This window comes from Podarcis melisellensis, assembly GCF_964234715.1.
Source record: "Podarcis melisellensis genome assembly, chromosome: 14".
NCBI classification, from domain to species: Eukaryota; Metazoa; Chordata; class Lepidosauria; order Squamata; family Lacertidae; genus Podarcis; species Podarcis melisellensis.
In genome coordinates this window covers 23,721,533-23,746,740 of record NC_138546.1, presented here as the reverse complement: position 1 = coordinate 23,746,740, position 25,208 = coordinate 23,721,533, and the positions used below count along the sequence as shown (strand labels likewise).

The following is a 25,208-nucleotide window of genomic DNA, read 5'->3' as shown; positions in this document are numbered from 1 at the left end:
TGGGCTCTCCTTCACTGGAGCAGAGATTGAATGGCCACCTGCCAGAGATTCTCGAGCTGAGATTCCTGCATTGCAGGGGGTGGACTAGAGGACCCTTGGGGTCCCTTCCACTTCTACTATTCTATGACACCTCAGAGAAGAAGCAAAAGGCCTGCAGATGCTGCTTCTGTGTCCTGCTTCCCTGCAGTTCCCACTGCCCAGGTAGGATTGGGAGTGGGCAGGTGTGGGGAGAGAACCTTCACCCACCTGCCTCAGTAGAGGAAAGTACAGTGGTGCCTCGGGTTACAGACACTTCAAGTTACAGACGCTTCAGGTTACAGACTCCGCTAACCCAGAAATAGTACCTTGGGTTAAGAACTTTGCTTCAGGATGAGAACAGAAATTGTGCTCCGGCGGCGCAGCGGCAGCAGCAGCGGGAGGCCCCCATTAGCTAAAGTGGTGCTTCAGGTTATGAACAGTTTCAGGTTAAGAACAGACCTCCAGAACGAATTACCACTGTAACAGGAATGCAGGCAGGTGAGCTCCCTCTTCCCTTGTTTTCTGAACCCAGTTTCGCTCAAAAGCAATCTGCTCCCCCTGTCTCTCTCTTGTGGTCTTCCCACCCCCCTCCCTTCCACAACAACTCCCTTGAGGCTGGCTGGCACTCGCTTTCATTTGGCCTGATTTGCCCTGATGCTTCCCATCACAGCTTTTCATGTCTGTTGCGACACTGAGTTATTTATCTCCTTGGCAGCAAGGGACAAGGGGAGGGGAAGGAGAGGCTCCTTAAGATGGCACACCACCCCTCGTTCATCGACCACGAGATCGAGATTCCCATCTATGCAGCCTCTCAGTCAGCCACCCCACTCAACCTGGCGCTCTCCAGGGCATTGGGGGGCTGTAGCTCCTCTCAGCCACAACCCAACGACCCCAGGGCTGGCGGAAGTTGCGGTTCAAAACAGCTGGAGGGCACCGGGTTGGGAGAGGTTGATCTGGAGATGGACAGGCTATTTCCCAAGAAAGCTGGCACATCCTGGTTGGGATGTGATCTGAGAAGTGATGCTCCTTTGGGAGCAGCCCCACAGCTTGCTTTCAAAGCCAGGTTATGCCTTGAGTCTAGCAACCTCATCATAAAAGCAGAGCTGAGGAGATGGGCATTCCACCTCCAGTTTTGGGTTTGAGGGGCAGTGCTTCTCACTGGGAGAAAACCTGCACTCTAGATAGGGGCATAGGAAGGGGGTGGTGGGGTGGACCACCCCTGGTGCCCTCACTGAGGGGGGGTGGCATTTGGCATAGCACCGGCCCGCAACTCCCAAGCCTACCCCGAGCCGTCGGGGTAAGGGGCGGAGCAGCACCGCTTTGCTGGTGGCATTCCCCCTTCCCCCTTTGTTTTGACAGCTTGGGGGAGGCTTGGGAGTAGCGGGCAGGCGGCGCGCCGAATGTTTGCCATGAGCAGCTGCAGGGCGCACACACCACTTTGAGCCCGGCTGCAGGGCGCGCGCACCACTTTGAGCACCTGAGCAGCTGTCCCATGCCTGGGAGGGCACCCTCTGTTCCATGCCGCCCTCAGGAGCGTGCCCGCCCTGGGCAGTGTGGGCATATGCTCTGCCGCTGACTCTAGATCCGCTGTAGCAAATGGCAAATGTGCACTCCAGGCATGGGGGTCGCCAAGGGACGGGCAGGGGGGGCAGCTGCCTCCCCCCTAGATCAAATAAAACAATAGAAATACTTAACTAACTGTCCCATCAGGTCAGTTCTGTCCCCCCCCCCACTAATAAAAGTCGTCTGCCCCCCCCAACAAAGTCCTGCCCCCCTAACAAAAATCCTGGCTACGCCCATGACTCCAGGCACCCCATTGGCCCAGCAGGTACAGCAGCATTTGCTGCTTCGATTCTCACATCCCCTTTAAGTGTGTGTATCTGAAGAAGTGTGCATGCACACGAAAGCTCATACCAAGAACTAACTTAGTTGGTCTTTAAGGTGCTACTGGAAGGATTTTTTTTATCCCCTTTAAGGTCCCCCAAGCCCTACAGTCAAGACACATAGGAGTCTAAGAGATGGAGGTGGTTGGGCTCAGTCAGAAGGTAGCTGTCCTCTCCCAGGAGACGGGTGGGGAAACTCTGGCCTGCAGGACCAGCTTCAGCCACTTGACTCCCACAGGAGACAGGCAGGTGCCTGTGGGAAATCAGTAAGTAGGACCCGAGCACAGGAGCCCGCTCCCCTCCTGCAGTTTCCAGCAAGTGGCATTCAGAAGCATCGCTGCCTCTGAGCACAGAGGCAAAGCATAGCTAACATGGCTAGTAGCTGTTGATAGCCTCATGCTCCATGAATTTGTATAATCCTCCTTTAATGTCATAAATTGGTAGCTATCACTGCCTCTTATGGGAGCAAGTTTCCCAGTTTGACACTGCCTGAAGAAGGGTGTGTGTGTGTGTGTGTGTGTGTGTGTGTGTGTGTGTGTAAACCTATTCTGAATCATCCAACATTCAGCGTCATTGGATGGCCGTGGGTTCTGGTGTTATGAGAGAGGGAGAAAAACTTTCCTCTTTCCACTTTCTCCACGCCACACATCACTATTTAAACTTCTTTTGCCTCGCTGTTCCGCTATCTTTCAAATGTTGCCCAGCATTCTGAGCTGCCACAGAGAAAGACAGGTAACTCAATTCATGTGTGATGGCTGTCTCAAATTAAGAAGCTCAATTCCACATGCTTCTTTCGCTACCGGGGGTGGGGGTGGGGAGCGAGTGTGCGGAAGTGCTTTTAATATGATCATTCTTCCAAGGGACTATTTATGGAACGCATTTGCTATTTGAGAGTCCCTTGACTGACAGAGTGCCAACCGGAGACTGACAAGGGAGGCAGGAATAAAAAGGAAGACAGAAGGAAGTGTGCAAGACCCATGGGAGCAGCTGAGATGTGTGGGCCCACTTCCCCCAGCATATGACGAGGGGGGGTGTGCATGCTGGAAGCAAGACAATGCAAATGTATGCAGATCTGCTCATTTGCATAAGGCATTCCGGGCACCGCATTATCATTTATTTGTTACATTTTTCTAGGGGCAACTTCCCAGATGGGTTCTGCATATCACTCATGGTGGGAGGCTGGTGTTTTCACACCTGAGGGCTGTATCCAATGTTCTTTGTCTGCTCATGCAAGGACTGGACACAGCTAGGGATCATTAGCAGAGGTATGGAAAATAAAACTGCCGATATCGTAATGCCATTATCATACTCTCCAACATTTCTCCAATGAAAATACGGACATCCTATTCTATATCAGGAAGCTTCTCCCGTGTTTGGTCTCGCTGCACACAAAAATGCCATTTATACATCTACATCTGTCACCCTGAGCCAGTTACACCCTCTCTGCCGAACCTGCCTCACAGGTTGTTGTAAAGAAAAAAATGTGTGAGGGAAGGGATCATGTACAAGACCTTCAGTGGATAAATGGAAGGTAGTGATGGCCATGAATCTAGATGGCTTTAAAAGAGGATTGCTAGAAAAATGCTACCTGTGCCGTTGATAAAGATAGTACAACTCGTCCAGCATGATGGCGACAAATATTCACACAGTTGTTCATGAATAATTTTGCATCATTTATCAAATATGTGAAAAAGAGACAATTACTTGCAAAGTGCCATGAAAACTTCCAAACTACGTAAAATAAAGTGAACTTGCAATATCAGATTTTACTAGATTCTTATGAATTCTTGACTCAGTTTTTTGTTTATTGTTTTTAAATACAGTGGTACCTCGGGTTACATATGCTTCAGGTTACAGACTCTGCTAACCCAGAAATAATACCTTGGATTAAGAACTTTGCTTCAGGATGAGAACAGAAATCGTGCTCCGGAGGCCCCATTAGCTAAAGTGGTGCTTCAGGTTAAGAACAGTTTCAGGTTAAGAACGGACCTCTAGAACAAATTAAGTACTTAACCCAAGGTACCACTGTAAGTTCAAGAAAATTCAAGAAAAAGGTAAGTTTAACGTTGTTCCTGGTAGCTGTGAGGTGCTGATGAACCAGTGTATGAAGTTCTATCCCCGTTTCACCCTAGCTAAACTATTCAGACTTTTATTCTTAAGCCAAGAAATTGTCTCTTCAAAGATATTCAGCACTAGTAGACACATCAATAGCACAAGACAACTGAAGAAGCCAAGAAAACTGTGCTCAGGGAGTGTGCTATCCGCAAACCCCAACAATTCGGCCCCACCGGGGACGAAACAGCAGCCTCTCAACTGTACGGATTGCTAGGGAGAAATGGGGATAGAACGCTCTCACCCAGTCTTCTTAAAAGAGGATTGGGCAAATTCACGGAGAAGAGGGCTACCCATGGTTACTAGCCATGATGGTTATGCTCTGCTCTCTACAGCTGGAGGCAGCGATGCCTCTGAATACCAGTTTCTGCAAACCACAGAAAGAGAGTTGCAGTTGTCCTCATGCCCTGCTGGTGGGTTTCCCACTGGTTGGTCACTCTAATAACAGAATGCTGGACTAGAAGGGCCATTGGCCTGACCCAGCAAGCACTTCCTATGTTCTTATAGGGAAGCTTATTATTGCAGACCCTCCAAGTGTCCCTATTTTCCAGGGACATTCCTGGATTCACAGAAGCCGTCCTGGTTCCTGAGCTGATTGCAGAATGTTCTGCTTTTCCTTAGAATGTCCCTGTTTCCACTGGAGAAACGTTGGAGGGTATGGAGTTATGCGACCCCCCGAGCCAAGGAGATAAGTAACTCTAGAACCTTTAGAAGACATCCGAAGGCAGCCCTGTATAGGGAATTTTTAAAAATGTTTAATGTTTTATTATGTTTTTATATGTGTTGGAAGCCACCCAGAGCAGCTGAGCCAACCCAGGCACATGGGTGAGGTAGAAATGATGATGGCGATGATGGAATAAAAAAAGGTAAAGGGACCCCTGACCATTAGGTCCAGTCGTGACCGACTCTGGCGTTGCGGCACTCATCTTGCTTTATTGGCCAGGGGAGCTGGCGTACAGCTTCTGGGTGATGTGGCCAGCATGACCAAACTGCTTCTGGCGAACAAGAGCAGCGCATGGAAACGCCGTTTACCGTCCCACCAGAGTGGTACCTATTTATCTACTTGCACTTTGACATGCTTTCGAACTGCTAGGTTGGTAGGAACAGGGACTGAGCAATGGGAGCTCACCCCTTCACGGGGATTCGAGCCGCCCACCTTCTGATCGGCAAGTCCTAGGCTCTGTGGTTTGACCCACGCACCACCCGCATCCCAATGATGGAATAGGACGTCCCTATTTCCACTGCCGAAATGTTGGAAGGTATGTCACTGGTCAGGGGACTGGGCTGTGCCAACAGCAGAAAATGATTTAGAATTTGTGCAAACAATGAAAAACAATGCCAGGCTTATCCTCACTCCTGAAATAACCAAAGCCCATGTTAGGGGTCAGACACCTGGCATGAAAAGTGCTCCCTTAAAATTTCAGAGTGCTCAGAAGCAATGCCTGGAACAACGGACAGGCTCCGTGGCCTCTAAGCTCCTGCTGGCTTCAGAAAGTATGTGCCTCCTATTCAGGCTTTCATAGCTGGCCTTGGCAAGCTGTGTTGGCAAGGGAAGCTCACAGCTGGTGACCAGCTTTATAGGGCCACTGCTCTAAAATGGGCAGCGTAGGTTTGGCCACAAAATTAATCAAAGCTGCTTCTTGGAACCAGCAGCCACGAAACAGGCTCCCTCTGGTCTAGAAGGCACCCAGAAGCATGCACCCACCAGCTCTGCATTCTGGAGCACATGTTGTGTGCCTACGGAAAACAGAGTTGCACCATCTGTTTGAGGCCTACTAGTAGCCATTGCGGCTGCATTGTTGAATATCAAAGCAGGAAGCCAATTAATGCAGAGCAATTCTTAATGGGATTAAAAACGAGACGTGCTGGTAACATTCACATTACAGCATGTCCCCGTCGCACGGAAAGCAGTAAAACAAAATATTATATCCCCTTTGGAAACAACAAACTGCCCACATGCCCATTTCGGAGCAACCCGCTTCCCATAATAATCCATCCTGCAACAAAAACAGAAAATGAAGTTGACAACATATTTAGCCCAAGAGAGAAACTGTCAGCAGTGGAAGCCACAGAAAATATTGCAGCTGAGCAGAGGAGTATTTCAAAAAGCCTGACATCAATTCTCTCCGCAACCAAAAAAGACTCCTCTCCCCAACCAAAGCCTTTGCCACATAAATTAGATTTGCAGATTGTTCTGATTTCAGTAACCCTATCATTTTTAGAGACTGCACAATTGTTATTTCAAGAGGTGAGAGATGGGGAGCAGGTTATTCCATTTACATTTTGAATAGCAGCTCCCATTTCCCCAACCAATCCATGGCCAAAACCACAACCTTTTTTTTTTTTTAACCCACTTCTCTTGACTTTTGCAATGCAGTTTTCCAACAAAAAAAAAGTGCATCAAAAAGCATGTATAATAGGGGAAAGGGTGCCCAAATTAAACTAGTAAAATATATATTAACGAAAATAACACACAAGAATGCATTATAATGAAATCACTTGCAAAGATGTGCCTATTAAGATACATGCATACATAAATACATTGAGATTTTCATGCATTTCAGTTTTTTAAAAAGTTTGCAAACTGATGCAGAAACAATTGTGAATTGTGAACTGAAGATTGGAAAAATGAGAAAGTGAGGGCAGACAAAATTGGCAGATTCATCCATTCTGTTTAGATGACTGCAATGCGTTCTTCATGAGGCAGTCTCATGAAAATGACCCAGAAGCTTTCGTTTGTCCGAAACAGGTGTGCAAAATGGCTAACTGGGACTGGGCATTTCGATCATGTCACTCCAGTACTTTTTCAGATGCCCTTCTTGAGCTCCTCAGGGGCAGGGGACTAAGGAACCCGTAAAATCACCTTTCCCCAATCAAATCACTACAGACCTTGAGATCCTTTTCAAGTGAAGGTATGTAAAGGTAAAGGTAAGGTATGTAAAGGTAAAGGAAACCAGAGGCCTTTCTTCTGGGCATTGTCGACCAGAAGGTGTTAAAGAAGGATAGAACATTTTTCATGTATGCGACAACAGCAGCAAGGATATTACTCGCTAAGAACTGGAAAACTCAAGATCTACCCACACTGGAAGAATGGCAGATGCAACTGATGGACTATATGCAACTGGCGGAGATGACTGGCAGAATCCGAGACCTGGGAGAAGAAAGGATCGAAGAAGATTGGAAGAAATTTAAGATTTATCTACAGAAACATTGCGATTTAGTGGAATACTAAGAAGGATGCTTGGTTATAAATAATTGGCCATCACTAAATTGGATTAGAATTTAATGATAAGAGAGATTAAGAGAAACAAAATTTGTAGGAGAATTATTTTATTGTATTTAAATAAGTGGTTATAAAATAAGATGATAATTTGCTTGACAAAAACTTATTAATGATGTAAGTGGGAGCCGGGGATGTGAGGAAGTCTAAAGATGTTATGAAATTTTGTAAAAACAAAGTAACGCTGTTTATTATTTTTGTATTTCTTTTATTAAAAACTCCAATAAATATTTATAAAAAAAAGAGAGATCCTTTTCAAGAGGCCCTGCTCCAGTTCATAGAATCATAGAATCATAGAGTTGGAAGAGACCACAAGGGCCATGAAGTCCAACCCCCTGCCAAGCAGGAAACACCATCAGAGCACTCCTGACATATGGTTGTCAAGCCTCTGCTGAAATGTGCATGAATACAGACCCCAACTCCCCTATCAAGACAATCAGGTCCATCCCTCCTGGTTTGGCTGCCTCTCCCATTTTTGTTTTTAACCAGGTAATCCACAGAGAGCAGGTTGGGGAGCACTGAAGTGGGACTTCTGAGAGATGCTTCTCTTTGGTGTGTGGAACGGGGAGCAGGGAAAGAACCAAGTTCCTAATATCTCTCATGATCTGGAGGTGAGGGTAGGGGGAAATGGTTTGCAGGACCACTGGCTTTGCTGGGTATCTCCGACCCCTGCAACCTCCTGACCTTGCTCCTCCTCCTTGCTTTCACCATCTACTCACCTGCTTAGAGCGTGGAAAGAGCAGCATCTTTTGCTTGCCTTGTGCTCTCCACTCTGGGTGGTTGCACTAGTTGGGCTCGGAGGGAGATGGCAAAATGACGGGCATCAGGAACAGGACACGAGGTGGGCGGGCTCCAAGGTCTGGAGATGAGTGGTTACTGCTAAATGCAGAAATGTGTGTGCGTGTGTGTCCCAGCAGGGTCCCACACAGGCCCTGGTCTCTGTTCTGCCATCCTTTTTCATGGACAAAAAGGCTATAGATGGCTACTAGCCATGAGGCTCAGCTCTGCCTCCATTGCTGGGGGCAGTGATGCTTGTGCTTGGGTCCTGCTTGCCAGTTTCCCTTTGGGGTATCTGGTTGGCCGCTGTGAGAACAGGATGCCAGACTAGATGGGACATTGTCCTGATCTAGCAGGCTTTTCTGATGTTCTCACTCTGCAGTTCAAGTGCTGAATGTGCTTTGAAGCTCAGCCTCGCACCCTCTGCCTAACACAGGCTTCAGTGAATTAAAGCTTTCCCCAGAACAATGTCACAGCAACCATTGTACACACACACACACACACACACACACACACACACACACACACACAAACATGTTCAAAATTCACCAGGCACATTTTGCTCCTGGTTATTGGCCACTTGCAACCAAGTGAAGATACCTCTCCACCATTTGGAGGTGCATGCCTGGGTATCCTTGGAACTTGACTGTTTTCACACACTAGCAACACATCCTGTAGAATTCTATCCATTTTTTTAAAAACAATTTTTCATTGGTTTTTAAACAATTACAGTAACAACAATAACCATTGAACATCCAGCAGTACATCTAATAGTGTTTGTTCTTTCCATTGACTTTAGATATAAGCTCACACATTCAGTGTGGGTTTTTTTAAAAATATATTGATTTTCCAATATCATTTTAATAACAGCTTCATTATAACAACTCCAATTGTATCCAATTAATACAATTATTAATGCCAATTATTCAAATGTCAAATTATACAATTTAACTAAACTGGCCCCCTCACATGCTAGAGTTCATTCTCCTACATTTTTTTCTGCATTCCGAAATGTTAATAATTTCCATTCCATTCCATTCAGATATAATAATCCCTTATATAACAGCAACAATCTTGTGATTTCAATTCATGTTGAGAATTTATAGAGAATTTATAAAGTTTCCAGTGAGAAACTTTAGCTGTAATCCTTATTCTTTCCTGCCTGTGACAATTTTTCCCATGATGTTTTCCCGTCCATATATAGTGTTGCATCCTTTATTCCTGCAACCATTGATGGTTCCCATCATGTCTCAGGAGAAACTGTTATCTCACAGTTTCGAAAGTCACTGCATCACTTCGTCCAGTGATTTGTCTTCCAGCAAACAAGTCGTCTTCACCATTTTTCCAGCCTAGGAAGAAGGGTCTGAATCCAGACTGCAGATAGTTAATCCAAAAACTTTTATTCTTGTAGCTGGTAAGACTCCTTCCCTCCCTGCCACTGATTTATGGCCATTTATCCTTATCTCAAACACATTCCTATGTGGATAATGGAGGTCAGGAAGGATTTTGCAGTATATTTTCAAAGCATGGCATTTCTTACCCCTTTCCCTCTTAGTTCCTTTCTCTTATACATGCAGTTCCACTAGTTTTGTTAAATTCCATATTATATCCAATTTCCTCCATCCTCACTTGTGCAGATATTCTTAAAATAAAACTTGCATTCCTGGGTGGGGGGGGGTTGCCTTATCATAAATGTAGAAAAAAATCTTAAGTAAGCAAACTGTGGGCTCCCCTCCCCCTTTCGTCTCTTCTATCAAATGAAATCCACTCTCAATCCAAACCTTTCACATCCTTGTAGCTGGGTTGTTTTTGCAGTTTCTCTGGGGTTGCGGCGCTCATCTCGCTTTATTGGCTGAGGGAGCTGGCGTACAGCTTCCAGGTCATGTGGCCAGCATGACTAAGTCGCTTCTGGCAAACCAGAGCAGAGCACGGGAAAGCCATTTAACTTCCCGCCGGAGCGGTACCTATTTATCTACTTGCACTTTGACGTGCTGTTGAACTGCTAGGTTGGCAGGAGCAGGGACCGAGCAATGGGAGCTAGCCCCATTGCGGGGATTCGAACCACCGACCTTCTGATCGGCAAGTCCTAGGCTCTGTGGTTTAACCCACAGCACCACCCGCGTCCCTGGCACACATCGTCTCTGGCACACACCTGTAGTTTACTCCAATTAAAGTTCAATTAACAGGATAAGCTGTGCTTCCAGGAACGTGGCAGTCGGAGTGCTCCATGTACCCAGTGCTTTAGCCTCCCCTCGCATTCCATGGGGAAACAAGTGCCAGACCACCAGGCCAACTGCAAATGATAGCCTGGTTCCTCTTCCAACTGAAGAGGAGTGCAGATGATGAAATTCCCCCATCATTATCTGATTATCTCTGTCTGTCTCTCTCTCCTGCAGGGTTGGTGGAGACTCCATTCCTGGAGTACCGGAAACAGGAAGCCCCCACATTCAGTGTTCAAACCTATTACTTAACGTAACCTCCCTACCGAGAAGATTGAATGCATTGTATTTTATCTGCACAATCAGAATGAAATTTAGGAACCAAAAAGACGTGTTGAAAAGTATGACTCTCTCTTTTTTATAATTTTTATTAAATTTTCTGTATTACAATTTCAAAAACTCATTTTACATCCTTAAGATATCACAAAGATTCAACTTTCAAGCCGTCTGGCCCCCAAATGGCAACTGGGCATTCTGTTTTGGCGACTGTAACCTTACTTTAAGGAGCCATTTGGCACCCAGCTTATATAGCTGAGTTTCTAACTCTCTCTCTCTCTCTCTCTCTCTCTCTCTCTCTCTCACACACACACACACACACACACACACAGATATTTTCCTGGTCAGGTTTCATGGCCACTAGTCTGACCTGTGGGGATCCCAGGGCTTCCCCTGGCACTGAAGTGTCACCTGGGTTCCTCCTCCTCCCCGTCCGAAGCCAGCCTTTAGCTGCTGGGCAGGGCAGACTCCAGGGCTGTTCTTTCCTCCTCTCTTCTCGCTCAAAAGGACGTTGATGGAGTGACTTTGATGTGCCGAATTAGGGAAAGCGTTTCTCAAAAGGTCTGAGCCCTGCCAGGTGGCATAATGGAAGTGACAGCCTGTCTAAGCCACTAAGCTTCCAAAGAGCTACAGGCTTGCAGAGCGTCCACAAGGCAACAGGTCCAGGTGAGGAATTTAGTAATTTAGCCTCAAGGTTTCTTCAAGAAAATAAAAACATGCCCCCAATATTGCACCACACGTTTTCAACGTAAAACAATTTGCTGCCCTAGGATGAGGGCTGTGCAGGTTATCGCTCTGTTTTTCAAAAGGAGTTTGCCTGCTTGCCATTTCTTTCTGTGCATGTCAGACTCTGGAGCTCTGGTTAGAATGAAGGCTAAGTGACTCCATCGGCTTTGGTTTCTAGAATCATAGCATTATATTGTTGGAAGGGACCAAAGGGTGACCTAGTCCAACCCCTTGCAATGCAGGAATCACAGCTAGTTTCTCATTTTTTCAAACTTCAGTTCTTCACACTTCCCTATCAGTTTGCGTGATATATACCATACTTTTCTGCCTATAAGACGCCCCCCCATGTATAAGACGCCCCCTATTTTTTGGAGACTCAAAATTAAGAAAATGGGGGTCGATGGCACAGAGCTGTTGAGCTTTTTTTAGGGGAGATTGCCGAAAATTGCTCACCCGCATGCGTCGGTAAATCCACCTCCCGTCTGTCCCATCACCTGCAGAAGCTGCCAATCGCTCACCCAACTGCCGGAGCATCAGCCAACAAACACCCCACATTGTTGCAGCAACCAATAACACGCACAACAGCTGCTGACAGTCTTGACAGCAACCAATCAAACATCCACCTATGCACTACCCATGTATAAGATGCCCTACACTTTTTAGCATGATTTTTTTTTAAAAAAACAACATAGTCTTATACCCAGAAAAGTACGGTATATTTGTGGATGCAACTTTACCTAATATACACAGTTTTACAAATCTATTTCCTCTAATGTAAGGCTCTTTGCACGTTATTTTCACTAATATAAACAATATGAACATGTTACCCCTATACGTGCAAACTTGTACACATTACTTGGTCGGAGAACTGCACTGTAAAAATTGGAGAAGTGTGAATTTTGAAGGGTGGCTGCTGCAGTCCCAGTTCACTTATCATTTCAGAAGGTGTGAATTAAGTAGGCTTAACCTTTACATGCAAAGTGGATAGGATTTCTCCCCCCCTCCATGACTGGGATGATGTAATTTGAGACTGGCCAGAGCTGAGTCAGCTAGCCTGGGAGAGCTAAGAGCCTCTTTCAGGTACAGAAGAGAATGGAGGTGTGCAACTTCAACCCATCCGTTTGGCAGAGGGCAAGAGCTCTGAACTGGCCATGATGTCTTTGATCTCCCTCTACTGTCGAGGCAGTGTCAATACCAGCTGGTTGAAATGAGAAGCTTCAAAGGGGAATGCTAAACAGATTCGTTTTCCTGATCTGCCCATTGCTGCATTAAAACCAGGCCACTTGCTCACCACAACAGCTTATGATCCCCCACCCCCGAGGTTCTTGCTGTTCTAGCAAACCCAAGGCCAAAGCGTCTTGAGGAGTAAGTAGCCGAGCAAACCAGATGTCAGAGGCTGCTTAAGGACATGGGGTATAAGCAGCAGCTTAAGCTGCCCACTCTCATTCTTCTGGCATGGAATTCAGACCAGCCAGCAAATCCACAGCTGCCCACAGCGCTAAACATCTGCACTGCTCTTGGGCCTCAGTGTGGTTTGTGCATTTATGACAAGCTCATATTGACACCTTTTGTACCAAATGAATGGCGCATGACTTGGTGGCAAGGGGCTGAAAGTTCCCATAGCAGACTTCCACAACTTTGTGCCCTCCAGATGTTTTGGACCAGATGTTTTGGGTGCTGGCTCCTAGGGCTCAAGCACTTTTGGCCCCCTCTATATTTTGGGAGTAGCATCTGGGCACACATACCCATTGGCATGAAGCCAAAGTGCGGAGCTGAGCACAGTGTGCCTCCAATGGCTGGCTTCTTCTCCCCTTCTTCTGCCACAGAGGGGAAGGAGAGTCAAAGCAGCATCCGGCCAGTGACAGCGCCAGGAGGAGGCCACGGAGGGGCCGCCGGCCATTAAGCTGCGTGGCTGCCATGTTTGGCTCCTCCCACATCCTGACATCACACGCACAGTGCTCCTCCCACCCTCCACAAATCGCCCTTGCAAGATGGTGCCTCTGTTTTGGACTACAATTCCTATCAGTCCCAACCCACACAGCCATTTTGGACTACAACTCCCATCAGCCTCAGGCAGCATGAACATGGTTAGGACTACCACTCCCAGGATGCATATGGCCATGCTGGCTGAGGGTGATGGGAACTGCAGTCCAAAACATCTGTGGAGGACACCAGGTGGGGGAAAGCTGTCCTAGACCTAGCCCCCAGACTCTTCAGCAGGAACCAAAAGCAACGTCAGCCAGGAATCCTCTTTGTGCCAGCAACACTTTCTGAGACAGCTGCATCCTAACCTCAACACAGATGCACAGATTTGGGCCTTGACTGTGCTCCCAGTTGGAAGCCACTCAGGTGTCTGACAGCAACCCCTCCTGGCTGCATTGCATTGCTCAAGCCACACTTGAAAGGCTTTTTGCAGTGCCCCAAACTACCTCTGGCTCTCACGACTAAGCTGGGGTTGTGGGAAATTATTTATTTATATTTATTTTTAAAAATTTGCATACCATTATATCATTTTAAAAAAAAACACAAAGCAGTTTACAGCACTAAAACCATGCAATAAAACCATTAAAAAGGTAAAAGGTAATCATTGTGGAAGGCTTGGTTTCTTGTTGTCAAATGAGCCTCACCTGCTCAGGGAATGACCAGTGATGCTCCTGCAGCTGCTCTTAGTGACTGAGTTGGGATATTATAAGGGTTCGTGTGATCCCTGAGGCACCCTTGACCTAAGTTGTTCAGGGCTTTGTAAATTAATACAAGAACTTTGAACATGGCTCAGTAGTAGATGGCCGCCATTGGCAAAGCAGACAAAGCTAGTGAAGGGAACTCCTAGCTAACCTTCAGCCTGAAGGGCAGGCTCTCCAGCTCAGAGATCCCAAGGCCTGAGCATGCACACACCTCACAAGGCAAGGGTCCAGCTCTGAAACACCTGAGGATTAGGGCTGGGTGATATATTGTCCCAAACCAGTTTGAAGGCCATATCACGATATCGGTGTCATAAATTTTGGCCTGGCAATATATCGCGAATCATGATGAGTAGGGCTGGGCGATATATTGTCGAAAACCAGTTTCAAGCCCATATAATGATATTGGTGCCCAAATTTTTGGCCTGGCAATATATTGTGAATCGTGATATCTGTGTGTGCTATGCCAAAATCACAATGTAGGGGAAACTGTGAAGCCATCCCATGCCTCTACATAGCTTCCCCCTTATTTCAGACATTGTGATATATCCGTATATCACAATGTTTAGCTGGCGATATATCGCAATGTTGTTAACCTGATATTGCCCGGCCCTACTGAGGATCCAGGTACGAAGCCAAGAGCTGCCAACGCTGTTGAAGGCTGCAGACTTTTCTCTGCACTGTTAACAGCAACCCAGCAGGCAAAGCATCGCTTGTCCTTTTCTTTGCATGCTTGCAAATGCTTTTGCTGCTTCAGGAAAGGAAGAGCAGGGAGAGCCAAACACTTTGGAATCCCCCTCTGGTTCACAACTCTGGGGGACCTGTGAGACCTTCTGCAAACATCACTGTGCCCTGATGTGCCACCCAAGCCCTGCACACGTCAGGCAAGGTGACCTGGCAACACCAGTTGTTCCTCAGCCAAAGACAAGAAGCAGCCCTGAGGCTTTTCTGGATGCCTTCCTTGAAGCTCTCAACTTCGCTCCCTGCCCTTTGATGCGACTAATTTTTATTTAAAGAGACATTGCCAAGTTGGCATAATTATGCTTTATCTGCTCGACAAAGGAGCCTTACGCTGAATAGACCTCGCACAGATAAGAGGGCCTATTTTCTTCAAGGGCGTTGACATGAAGTGGAGCAGACAGATCAAAAGAGAGCACAAGGCTGAGGAATGAGGGCTTTATTTTTTTTTAGATAATTGGAAAAGGCTCCATTCTTTCCTTTTTTTCCTCTTAATGCTCTTAGAAAAAAAGGGAGCTTAATTTTCAGATTGATACCAGCTCTGAAAGCAAAGAAGGCGCAAACTGATCCCTCTACCCTGCAAAAGGAAACCATCTACTGAGCAGCCCAAATACAGAGAGCTCCTCTTCTGATCTCCAAAGACCCTCACTCCCACCCAACGCAAATGAAGAGGAAAAAGAGCTGAGAGAGCTTTGAACGCATCCAGAGCAGACCTCAACAAGCTGGTGCCAATCAGATGTTTTGGATGACAGCTCCCATCAGCCCCCCAGGTAGAAGAGATGTTGGGAGCTGTAGTCTGAAAGATCAGGATGGTGCCGTATTGTGAAGGTTGATTTACATCAGAACTTCCTAAACATATATTAAAAGCAGAGACGTTGGAGATGTTGTCTTGCCTGAGTTTTCATTTACTGAGGTTCCAAACCAGCTAAGGCTGTCAAAGCAGCTTCAGGTTGTACGCCATGTGTTTTCATCAATTGCATTCATGGCTCCCCCCACCCCATCCGCCTTCCAAGACTGTGAAATGCAGTTCTCAAAATTGCATTGTTTCTCAGGATGGCAGGGTTTTCCGTCATAGTCACAAGTGGCCCACAGCAGTTTGACTTCACCCCTGGAGGCAAACTCCATTGTCTCTTGAGACAGACAAATGCCAACAACAACTGTGGGACTACAGATTCTAAAATTTGGCTGAACCCCATTTTCTCCAGTCCTGAATCAAGCACATCCTACTCTGTGCTGGCAAAGAAACAGCTGGAGTGTCAATGAAAGTTGGAGGTTTTTAAACAGAGGTTTGATGGCCATCTGGCAGAGATTATTTAGTTGTGATTCCATCCTTGCAAAGGATTGGACTGGATGCCCCTTGGGGCCCCTTCAAACTCTACAGTTCAATGATTTCTATGAAGAACCTCGGCTGAACTTTAAGTTTGAGGTCCTTGTGATCCTGATTGTTGCAAATCCTGGTTGAAATGTGACACGTAGGTCTCATCCTGGCTTACTTTTGTGCTGTGCTTTCCAGGCACAGTTTGTAGATCATGTCCAAGCTTCTTTTCCCCCCTAGGAAGCCTTGCTATTTATTGCTGAATTGGTACAAACAGCAATCAATGGGAAACCCAATTGCTGTTTGTTCTGATTCAGCAGTAAACAGCAGGAGAAAAAAAACAAAAAACCCATTGCTCGGGCATAGATCTGGAAAGCTCGGACCTGTGCCTGGAATGCACAGTGCAAAAGGGAGTCTGGGTGAGTCCTTAGTGTGGTTAAACAGCAACAACAATAAGCAGACCCCTCTGCAACTCTTGGTGCATTTAAAACCAGATTGCTGGTGTGCACACAGGCATGTGCTGGTTCAACAGCCTTCCACAACCAGTCGCAAGCCTCCAGAGGTTTTCAATTGCAGTAGAGCTGGGCTGCCTGGGGCTGCTGGCAGCTGCAGCCTAAAATATATTGAGGGCACCAGGTTGGCAAAGGCTGATCTAGACCATGGGCCTACAGAATGTAAAGGCTGAATGTTGGTGCACAGGTAAGTGTGTTGAGGTTTTTTGCATGGCCAGTGTTCAGCTTAAACCAGGCTAACTGACCTTTCTTTACTTGCAAACCAAGGAGCTGTAGTGGGTTTGGAAATGCAGTCTGATGTCACCACCAACTGCTGCTCCCAACTGGGGAACTCCCAGCCCTGAAATCAGGCTTCTGCATTGCTGGTTTGCTGTCATCCCATTGAGCACGTTCCACTGGGAGCCCATCCAGGCTGAAGTGCTCCTACTGCCCAGGCAAATGTGCTTCCCCAAGCCCCATCAAAACGGAAAGGAACTGCTTGAGAGCACTAACACAGCTAATGGAACTTCTTCCAGCAGATTAAGTGGTCTTATGATTGTAGCATAAGGAGGAGATGTCTTCTTAAGCCTTCCAGCTGTTCACTCCTCGCAGAAGGCAAAGGCACTCTCGAGAGTGAGCTGGGGCAAAGTCTTGCAGCACTTTAAAAAGTCTAACAAATGAGTACAGGTGAAGACTTTGTGGACTGCTGATTGCCTCCTCAAAAGAGAAAGCGCTTTGGCAAAGATGGAGCAAGCTTTTTTCCTAATGTTTGAGAGGGAAGGACCCAAATCAGTGGATTCAAATACAAGGAAGGACATTCTGACTAAACATTAGGAGGAAGTTTCTGATGGTAGGAGCTGTTCAATGGTAGAATGGGTTTTTTTTTGTTGGGAGCCATCCAGTGTGGTTGGGGCAACCCAGTCAGATGCATATACATCTTCTTCTTCTTCATCATCATCATCATCATCATCATGATAATTATACTTGATTCATTCCTAACTTAATTGTTTTCAACCAAAGGTGGGAAAATGCACTGTTATAAGCTGGAGAAGATTTAGTAAAGGAATCAGTGAATGCATGGGGCCTGATCCACTAAAAAGTTATTGGGCAAATGCCACATTGGTATTTGTTATTAAACTGGTATTGTCATTGTTATTATTCCTAAAATTGCTGCACAAAAATTCAGCACAGCAATGCAGGCCATGCCTGTAGGCTTACAATCTGCAGCAGCCTCCCCCAATATGGTGCCCTCCAAATATTTTGGACTACAACTCCCATCAACCCCAGTGGCATACAGCTGTGCTGTTGAGAGTTGTAATCCAAAACATCTGGAGGTTAAAAGGCTACAGAAAGCTTCCCTAAAGTGAGAGATTTTTTGAAATTTAAGAAAAAGAGAGAGAGATGGAAAGAAAGAAAGAAAGAAAGAAAGAAAGAAAGAAAGAAAGAAAGAAAGAAAGATCCCAAATCTGACAGTAAGGCCACAGACCAGAGGGTATATTTTGGTCTCCTCATCACAAAAAGGCTAATAATAGCTGCTGTGGGAGCAAGGAGGTTCAGTAGCGTCTCAAGATCAATCACCCGGCAGTGCTAGAAATTAGCCCGTTTCCATGGTGAAGGCAAATTGCCAGACAGTCCCAAGGCAAATTGCCCAAAGTCGATGGGCAAGGAGGAGGCTCCTGTCCTTGCAGGTGCAGAGAACTGCAGATTGAGCCATAGAAAAAACAAGGTGGAACAGCCCAGCTCAAGCTCCCTGGACAGGCCAACAAAAGTAAGATTTAGCAGAGAGAGCGCGAGCATTTAAATGGGGTTGGTGGGGGGAGATCACAAGCTGCTCCTGTTCCTCCCCACCCCTCATTGAAAGAACATCCCCAATGGCATCTCCAGGCAAGGCTGTAACAGCAGGGCACAAATGAAATAAGTAAGTAAATAAAAGGTAGGTAGGTAGGTAGGAGGTACATTTATATCCCACCCTTTTCCAGCTCCCCATTTAATCCCCACAACAGCCCTTTGAGGTAGGTTAGGCTGAGAGGCAGCGACTGGCCCAAGGTCACCCAGGGAGCTTCATAGCCAAGTGCTACCTCCCAGCTCCTAGCTGGACACTCTAACCATTATGCCACACTAGATCTCAAAAGCAAAATAACAAAAACAAACAATGTAAGAAAAGCTGTAAAATGCAGCCCATCAGAGACAATCTGCAAAATGAAAGAAGTGAGGCTCACAAGCACCCGGCAGCCACCTCAGAAGTAAGCTAAGCAAAAGAAAACCCCCGAAACCTGGAGTGAGAATCCCACCAACATGTTGTCTCTCCTTTGATCATTTTTGGATGCACTTCGTTTCCCATTAACAGAGGGCAAAGGGCCTGGGACGTGGGGAGGAAGTGCAGAAGGACAGTTTGCCAGGGCGCTCTTCCAACCTGCCCTCACTGTTTTTAGAACATCACACCTACCTCCCCCCACAAGACGGAGGTTAGTTGAGGTGTTTACTTACATCTGAGGCAGGCCCCTTGTCTGCACCAGGGCAAGTGAAGGTAACAAATTCATGGCACCTCTTGTGGACGACGAAGCAGCAGACTGCAAGGAGAGAGCAAAGAAAGGAGAATTTAATGGAGAGCTAACTAAGTGGTGGTGGAGGGGTAAGATTTGAGGGACCCCTGCGCGGTCAGGTCTTACAATCCCCCAGCAGGCCAGATATTTATTTTGCACTTAACATGGCTTTGCAAGGCATGACAGATTTGTTTCCTATTCTTCTTCAAGCAAGGAAATTAATTCTCAATTAAGGGTTGCTTAATGGGATTATTCATCTCTTGTTTTGCTTTCTGAGCGAGGCACTGAAAGGCTGGTCATTCACAAGCAAGCTGCTAAAGAAAATCAAGTGGAAACCAGAACTCTTTTACTGGTTTATGGCATCAAGGCCTATGATGGGTAATATCATTAGGTGATTCATTTGAGCCTAAGACCAAGAAGCCTTTTACATGTGTATCAGCCTAGAATCAGCAAGGGTGGAAGAAGTATTGCATTTTGTCTGTCCTGGGTCATTGATTGATTGATTGATTGCATATAAATCCCATCTTTCCTTCAAAGTGGTTCTCCTCCCTCCTCATTTAATTCCCCACAACAACCCTGTGAGGTAGGGTTAGGAGGAGAAACCGTGACTGGCCCAAGATTGCCCAGTGAGCTTCATAGCTGAGTGGGGATTTCATAGAATCATAGAGTTGGAAGAGACCACAAGGGCCATTTAGTCCAACCCCCTGCCAAGCAGGAAACACCATCAGAGCACTCCTGACATATGGTTGTCAAGCCTCTGCTTAAAGACCTCCAAAGAAGGAGACTCCACCACACTCCTTGGCAGCAAATTCCACTGTCGAACAGCTCTTACTGTCAGGAAGTTCTTCCTAATTTGAACCCTGGTTTCCCAGGTCCTACTCTGACGATTTAACCACTACACCACACTGGCTCTCTGTGGGAAGCTGAATCGCCCAATATTTAGCTTAATTGGATGACACTGCTGGACCCTCGTGTATTATGGGAGAGTGAGAAAAAAACATTTCTCTCCATTTTCTCCATACAGTGGTACCTTGGGTTAAGAACTTAATTCGTTCTGGAGGTCCGTTCTTAACCTGAAACTGTTCTTAACCTGTGGTACCACTTTAGCTAATGGGACCTCCTGTTGCTGCCGCACCGCTGAAGCACGATTTCTGTTCTCATCCTGAAGCAAAGTTCTTAACCCGAGATACTATTTCTGGGTTAGCGGAGTGCGTAACCTGAAGCATCTGTAACCTGAAGCGTCTGTAACCAGAGGTACCACTGTACTTTTATACACTTCTAGCCTGTTATTCACCGTTTTTTCTAAACTAAAAAGTTCCCAATACTGCAACCTTTCTTCACAGGAGAGTCGCTCCAACTGCTTGATCATTTTGGTTGCCCTTTCCCACATCTACGAGATCCTTTTCGAGGTGAGGCAACCAGAACTGCACACGGTATTTCAAATGGGGTCGCACCATTCTTTTGTATAACAGCATTATGACGACTTTGGCAACTTTACTTTTGACTCCTTTCCCAATGGCCCCTAATACGGATTCACCTTTTTCGAAACCGTCTCAACCTGGGCAGCGGATTGCAGGTGCAAAAGAGCCCAGCAGAGCTCCAGAGCTGCTTGCATTCATTTCAACGTGGTTTGCTGTTCAAGAGAACCGCTTGGCTAGATGGGGGCTCATATTACTCAGAACAGGATCATTTGTATTACTTGCCAGACACCAGAAGCCTTCTGAGACAGCCCAGAGCAGGCATAGGCAAACTCAGATGTTTTGGGACTACAACTCCCATCATCCCTGACCACTGGTCCTGTTAGCTAGAGATAATGGGAGCTGTAGCCCCAAAACATCTGGAGGGCCGAGTTTGCCTATGCAAACACAAGGCTGTGTAAGAACAGGACAGCCCAGTGTCTGGCTGCAGCTGGATCAGGTCAAAGGAGCCCGTCGCATCCAGCATACTGTTCTCACAGTGGCCAATCGGATGCCCCAAGGAGAAGAAGCCAACAAGCAGGACATTTAGAGGAGGCAACCACAACAGAAACATCTCTCCCCACTTGTGCTCCCCAGCAATTGCTGTGGGGGGCAAAAGGCCATAAGAGGCAGAGGGCCCAACATTTCTGTCAGGGGCCATGTCAAGAAGGGAAACACAGAGGGCAATTCCTTTGGCCAGGTTCAGCCACTCCCAAACCAAGACAAGTTCTCTCTGCTGCCTCCCGCCTCCCATGGCACACTACATTTCCCTAGCGATGGTGTAGCCAGACTCCAAACATGTGCAGCCATAGTTATCCTTTACTAGGATCGTAGGAATCTGCCTTATCCAGATCATAAGTTCATCTCAGGCACATCCAACAGGTAGATCATGATCTACCAATAGGTCACTGGACGTCTGTGGTAGATCACTGCCCCCCCCCAGAAGCTCAACAAGTTTGGCTCCCCTAAAAAAGCTCAATATTTTTGCCCTGGACCCCCCAAAAAGGGAGTAGATCACTGCCAGTCTTTAACGCTGTGAGTAGATCGCAGTTTCTTGGGAGCTGGCCACCCCTAGCTCAATCTTGTCTACATGGACTGACAGCAGCTCTCCAGTATGAAGGCATGAGTCTTTTACTCCATCAGCTCTACCTGGAGATGCCATTGGTGATTGGACCTGGAACATTCTACATACAAGAGAAGATGCCCAAGGTCCACCAATCAGAGCCCAGTGCAATACAGCAGCTTTGAGTGGGGCTGGAGACATAATTTAAGGACCAGAGTGCCTCCAAGCATATGCTCAGAGCAGGGATTTATTTTTTATTTTGAGCACTAGCATTGAGCTCACAGCCCAGTCTCTCTCTCTCTCTCTCTCTCTCTCTCTCTCTCTCACACACACACACACACACACACACAGTTTCCCCTCCTCCCAAGTTTTCTTCATCTCAGCAGCCTAACTGAAAGGAGGAATATTTTTTGGGTTGTTACTGTTCTTAAACAATTGGAAGTCAGAAAGTCATGGTGATCACCCAGAGATCTATAAGCAGATCCCAATTTGCCTTTCACTAGGGATTATTTCTGGACTGTGTCAATTCTGGATGTGTCTTTACATAAGTCAATATTTAAGTGAATACTGTAGCACAAGAAATATATTTAAATCTGTATTTCATGTCAGTGTATGCATCCCCACATGGTTTTTGAGCCAGGAATTGTATCGCAAAGTTCAGAGCAGTACAAAATCCAAAGGACAATGACATTCTGATCTGTTTAGTAGTTAGGGAGGTGCAAATTAGGTCGCTTCATTTTAAAATGCAGAGCAAATGTCAGTTCTTCTCTATCTCTCCCTTCCACCCACCCTTGCCCCAGGGTGTCTTTAAATATTAAAGTCAAGGGTGGGGGTACACAGGGATTCTAGCGGACACCTCCTTTCTCTGTTGACCAGAGGACAGGGAGATGGGGAGGGAATGAGCCATTTTGCCCTTGGAGAGAGCCCTGTTGCTCAGACAGCAATGACGTGGCCAACGAGAATGTAGCAGGAGTCAAGGCTGTTGCCAGAATTCCACCCGGCCCTTCTCTGATATGACACCCTCTCTGATCCTTGCGCTTGAGGTTCTGTTTCAAAGTTTAATTATTAAGGAAGGCATGAAATATATATCACGCACACACTTCACACCTTCCCAGTAGCATCCTGGAGTCTGCAGCTCTCATTCACCAGGCAGCAAAATAATTAGGTGCCAAATGTTACACAGTGCAGAACTAGGCAACCATATCAAAATATATTGCAAAAAGGTGTAATTTAATAAATGGATTTTTAAAAAATAAATAAATAAGTACATTCCAGTGATGGAGGACTGCAAACACATCACGATCCCCCATTCCCGCCACCATCACCAGAGCAGGCTCAGCCACTCGCCATCCAGTCTAGCTGCCAGACCAAAGCTGTTCTTCCTGTTTCTACCAATGAGCAGCAGAGCAACCATTGCGATGGCCACCTCATATTGACTGGGAGTGCTTGGCCTTTTCAGCGATCGATAGGAACACAGATTGTTCTATCCATAACATAGATTGCTGTGAAAGGAAGTCGTTTCATTTACAAATGAGATCCAATAGCAAAATGTGAGTTTTGGCCCATCGCCTGCCTCTGGGCTGGGGAAATCTATGCAGGTCATTTTGGTTGAGGCTGAAGGACCAGGCAATAGAAACTTTGGGGCAACTTGTTTCCAAGGAGCACCCAGTGGGCACATGCACACCACACATTTGACACACTGTTGTACCACTTGCAGCAGTCATGGCTGCCCTCAAAGAATCCTGGGAACTGTAGCATGTTATGGGTGCTGAGAGCAGTTAAAGGTAAAGGGACCCCTGACCATTAGGTTCAGTCGTGGCCAACTCTAGGGTTGCGGCGCTCATCTCACTTTATTGGCTGAGGGAACCAGCTTACAGCTTCTGGGTCATGTGGCCAGCATGACTAAGCCGCTTCTGGAGAACCAGAGCAGAGCACAGAAACGCCATTTACCTTCCCGCCAGAGCGGTACCTATTTATCTACATGCACTTTGATGTGCTTTCGAATCGCTAGGTGGGCAGGAGCAGGGACCAAGCAACGGGAGCTCACCCCGTCGTAGGGATTCAAACTGCCAACCTTCTGATCAGCAAGTCCTAGGCTCTGTGGTTTAACCCACAGCGCCACCTGTGTCCCTGAGAGCAGTTAGGAGGCCCCTATATTTCCCTCACAGAGCTACAGTTCCCAGAGTGGTTTATCAGCTGATCCCTCTACCCAGGTCAGGGGAGGAGGCGGTCTGCCCCGGGTGTCACCACTGGGGGGGGGGGTTGACAAAATGCCGGGCAGCACTCACCGCGGGGCCTGCAGCGCGTCTGAGCCACACATCTCTCCTGGGAGTGACACAGTGGCTTGGGCGCCCGCAGGCTCTGCGCTGCCCCAAACGGTTCGCCCACAACCTTCCCCTCAGCTGTAGGGCGGCTGAGTGGGAGGAGGCAGGTGGATTCCGCAGAGGCCCCGACGAGCATCCTGCCCCGGCTGGCCCCTCCCCTCCCCGCCCTGCCCCGCGGCTGGCTGGCCCTTGGCGCAGGGCACACACACCACCCCAGTCGCCCAACTGGCTTGCTCCGCTGCTGACCCAGGGAACTCTGGGGAAAGAACGGGGGCCTTGTAACAAGTCTCAGCATCCTTAGCAAACTATACTTCCCAGGATTCTTTGGGGGAAGCCTGTGAAAAATGGCATAACAGTGCTTTGAATACCTGATATACCATATTTTTTGCTCTATAAGACTCACTTTTTCCCTCCTAAAAAGTAAGGGGAAATGTTTGTGCGTCTTATGGAGCAAATGCAGGCTGCGCAGCTATCCCAGAAGCCAGAACAGCAAGAAGGATTTCTGCTTTCGCTGCGCAGTGATCCCTCTTGCTGTTCTGGCTTCTGAGATTCAGAATATTTTTTTTTCTTGTTTTCCTCCTCCAAAAACTAGGTGCGTCTTGTGGTCTGGTGCGTCTTATAGAGCAAAAAATACGGTAAATGTGAACACTGCATAAATCATGGAATTTGATCTCACAAGATGTAGTGATGGTCACCAATTTGATGGCTTTAAAAAAGGAATAGACGAATTCATGGAGGAGAGGGCTGTTGAAGGCTACTAGCCATTATGGTGCTGCTCTGCCTCAGTGGTTGGAAGCAGCAATGCTTCTGAATGCCAGTTGCTGGGAACCACAAGAGGGGAGAGCTGCTCTTGTGCTTGGATCCTGCTTGTGGGTTTCCCATTGGGGCATCTGGCTGGGAACAGGATGCTGGACTAGATGGGCTACTGGCCTGTTCTTAAACTCATGGAGGAGAAGACTTTCAAAGGTTGCTCCTACTAGTCCTGCTGGCTATGTTTTCCTTCCACTGTTGGGGGCATTATGCCTCTGAATACCAGTTCCTGGGGAGAGATGCTGTTGCATTCAAGTACTGCAGAAGCAACCCCCCCCCCAGAACTAGAGTACTATAACATTAATTTATCTTCAGAAAAGTCACCCCACAACCAGCCTACTTTCAGGAACTGGTTGTTTTTCTTAATTGGAGCATTGCACACCAACCCGTAAAAACAAAATGTTCCAAGAAAGAATATGCGAAGGCAAGGAACATCTAACAAAAGGAAACTGCAACATATAAGTATGCTTAATTCCAGGGTGGAAATTTTAAAAA

General features: G+C 46.9%; 1 protein-coding gene across 2 annotated transcripts in view; it reads right to left on the bottom strand.

The window, feature by feature from the left end:
• Window positions 1-25,208, bottom strand: part of PRKCB (protein kinase C beta) — a 184,681-nt gene that overhangs the window by 95,911 nt on the left and 63,562 nt on the right. For both annotated transcript variants that reach the window (XR_014163016.1, XM_081888979.1), the window contains exon 3: window positions 19,004-19,086. Coding sequence is in view for 1 of the 2 variants with exons in the window: in XM_081888979.1 (XP_081745105.1) it covers window positions 19,004-19,086 (83 nt within the window). In the remaining variant the exon portion in view is untranslated. The remainder of the gene's footprint in view (window positions 1-19,003; window positions 19,087-25,208) is intronic.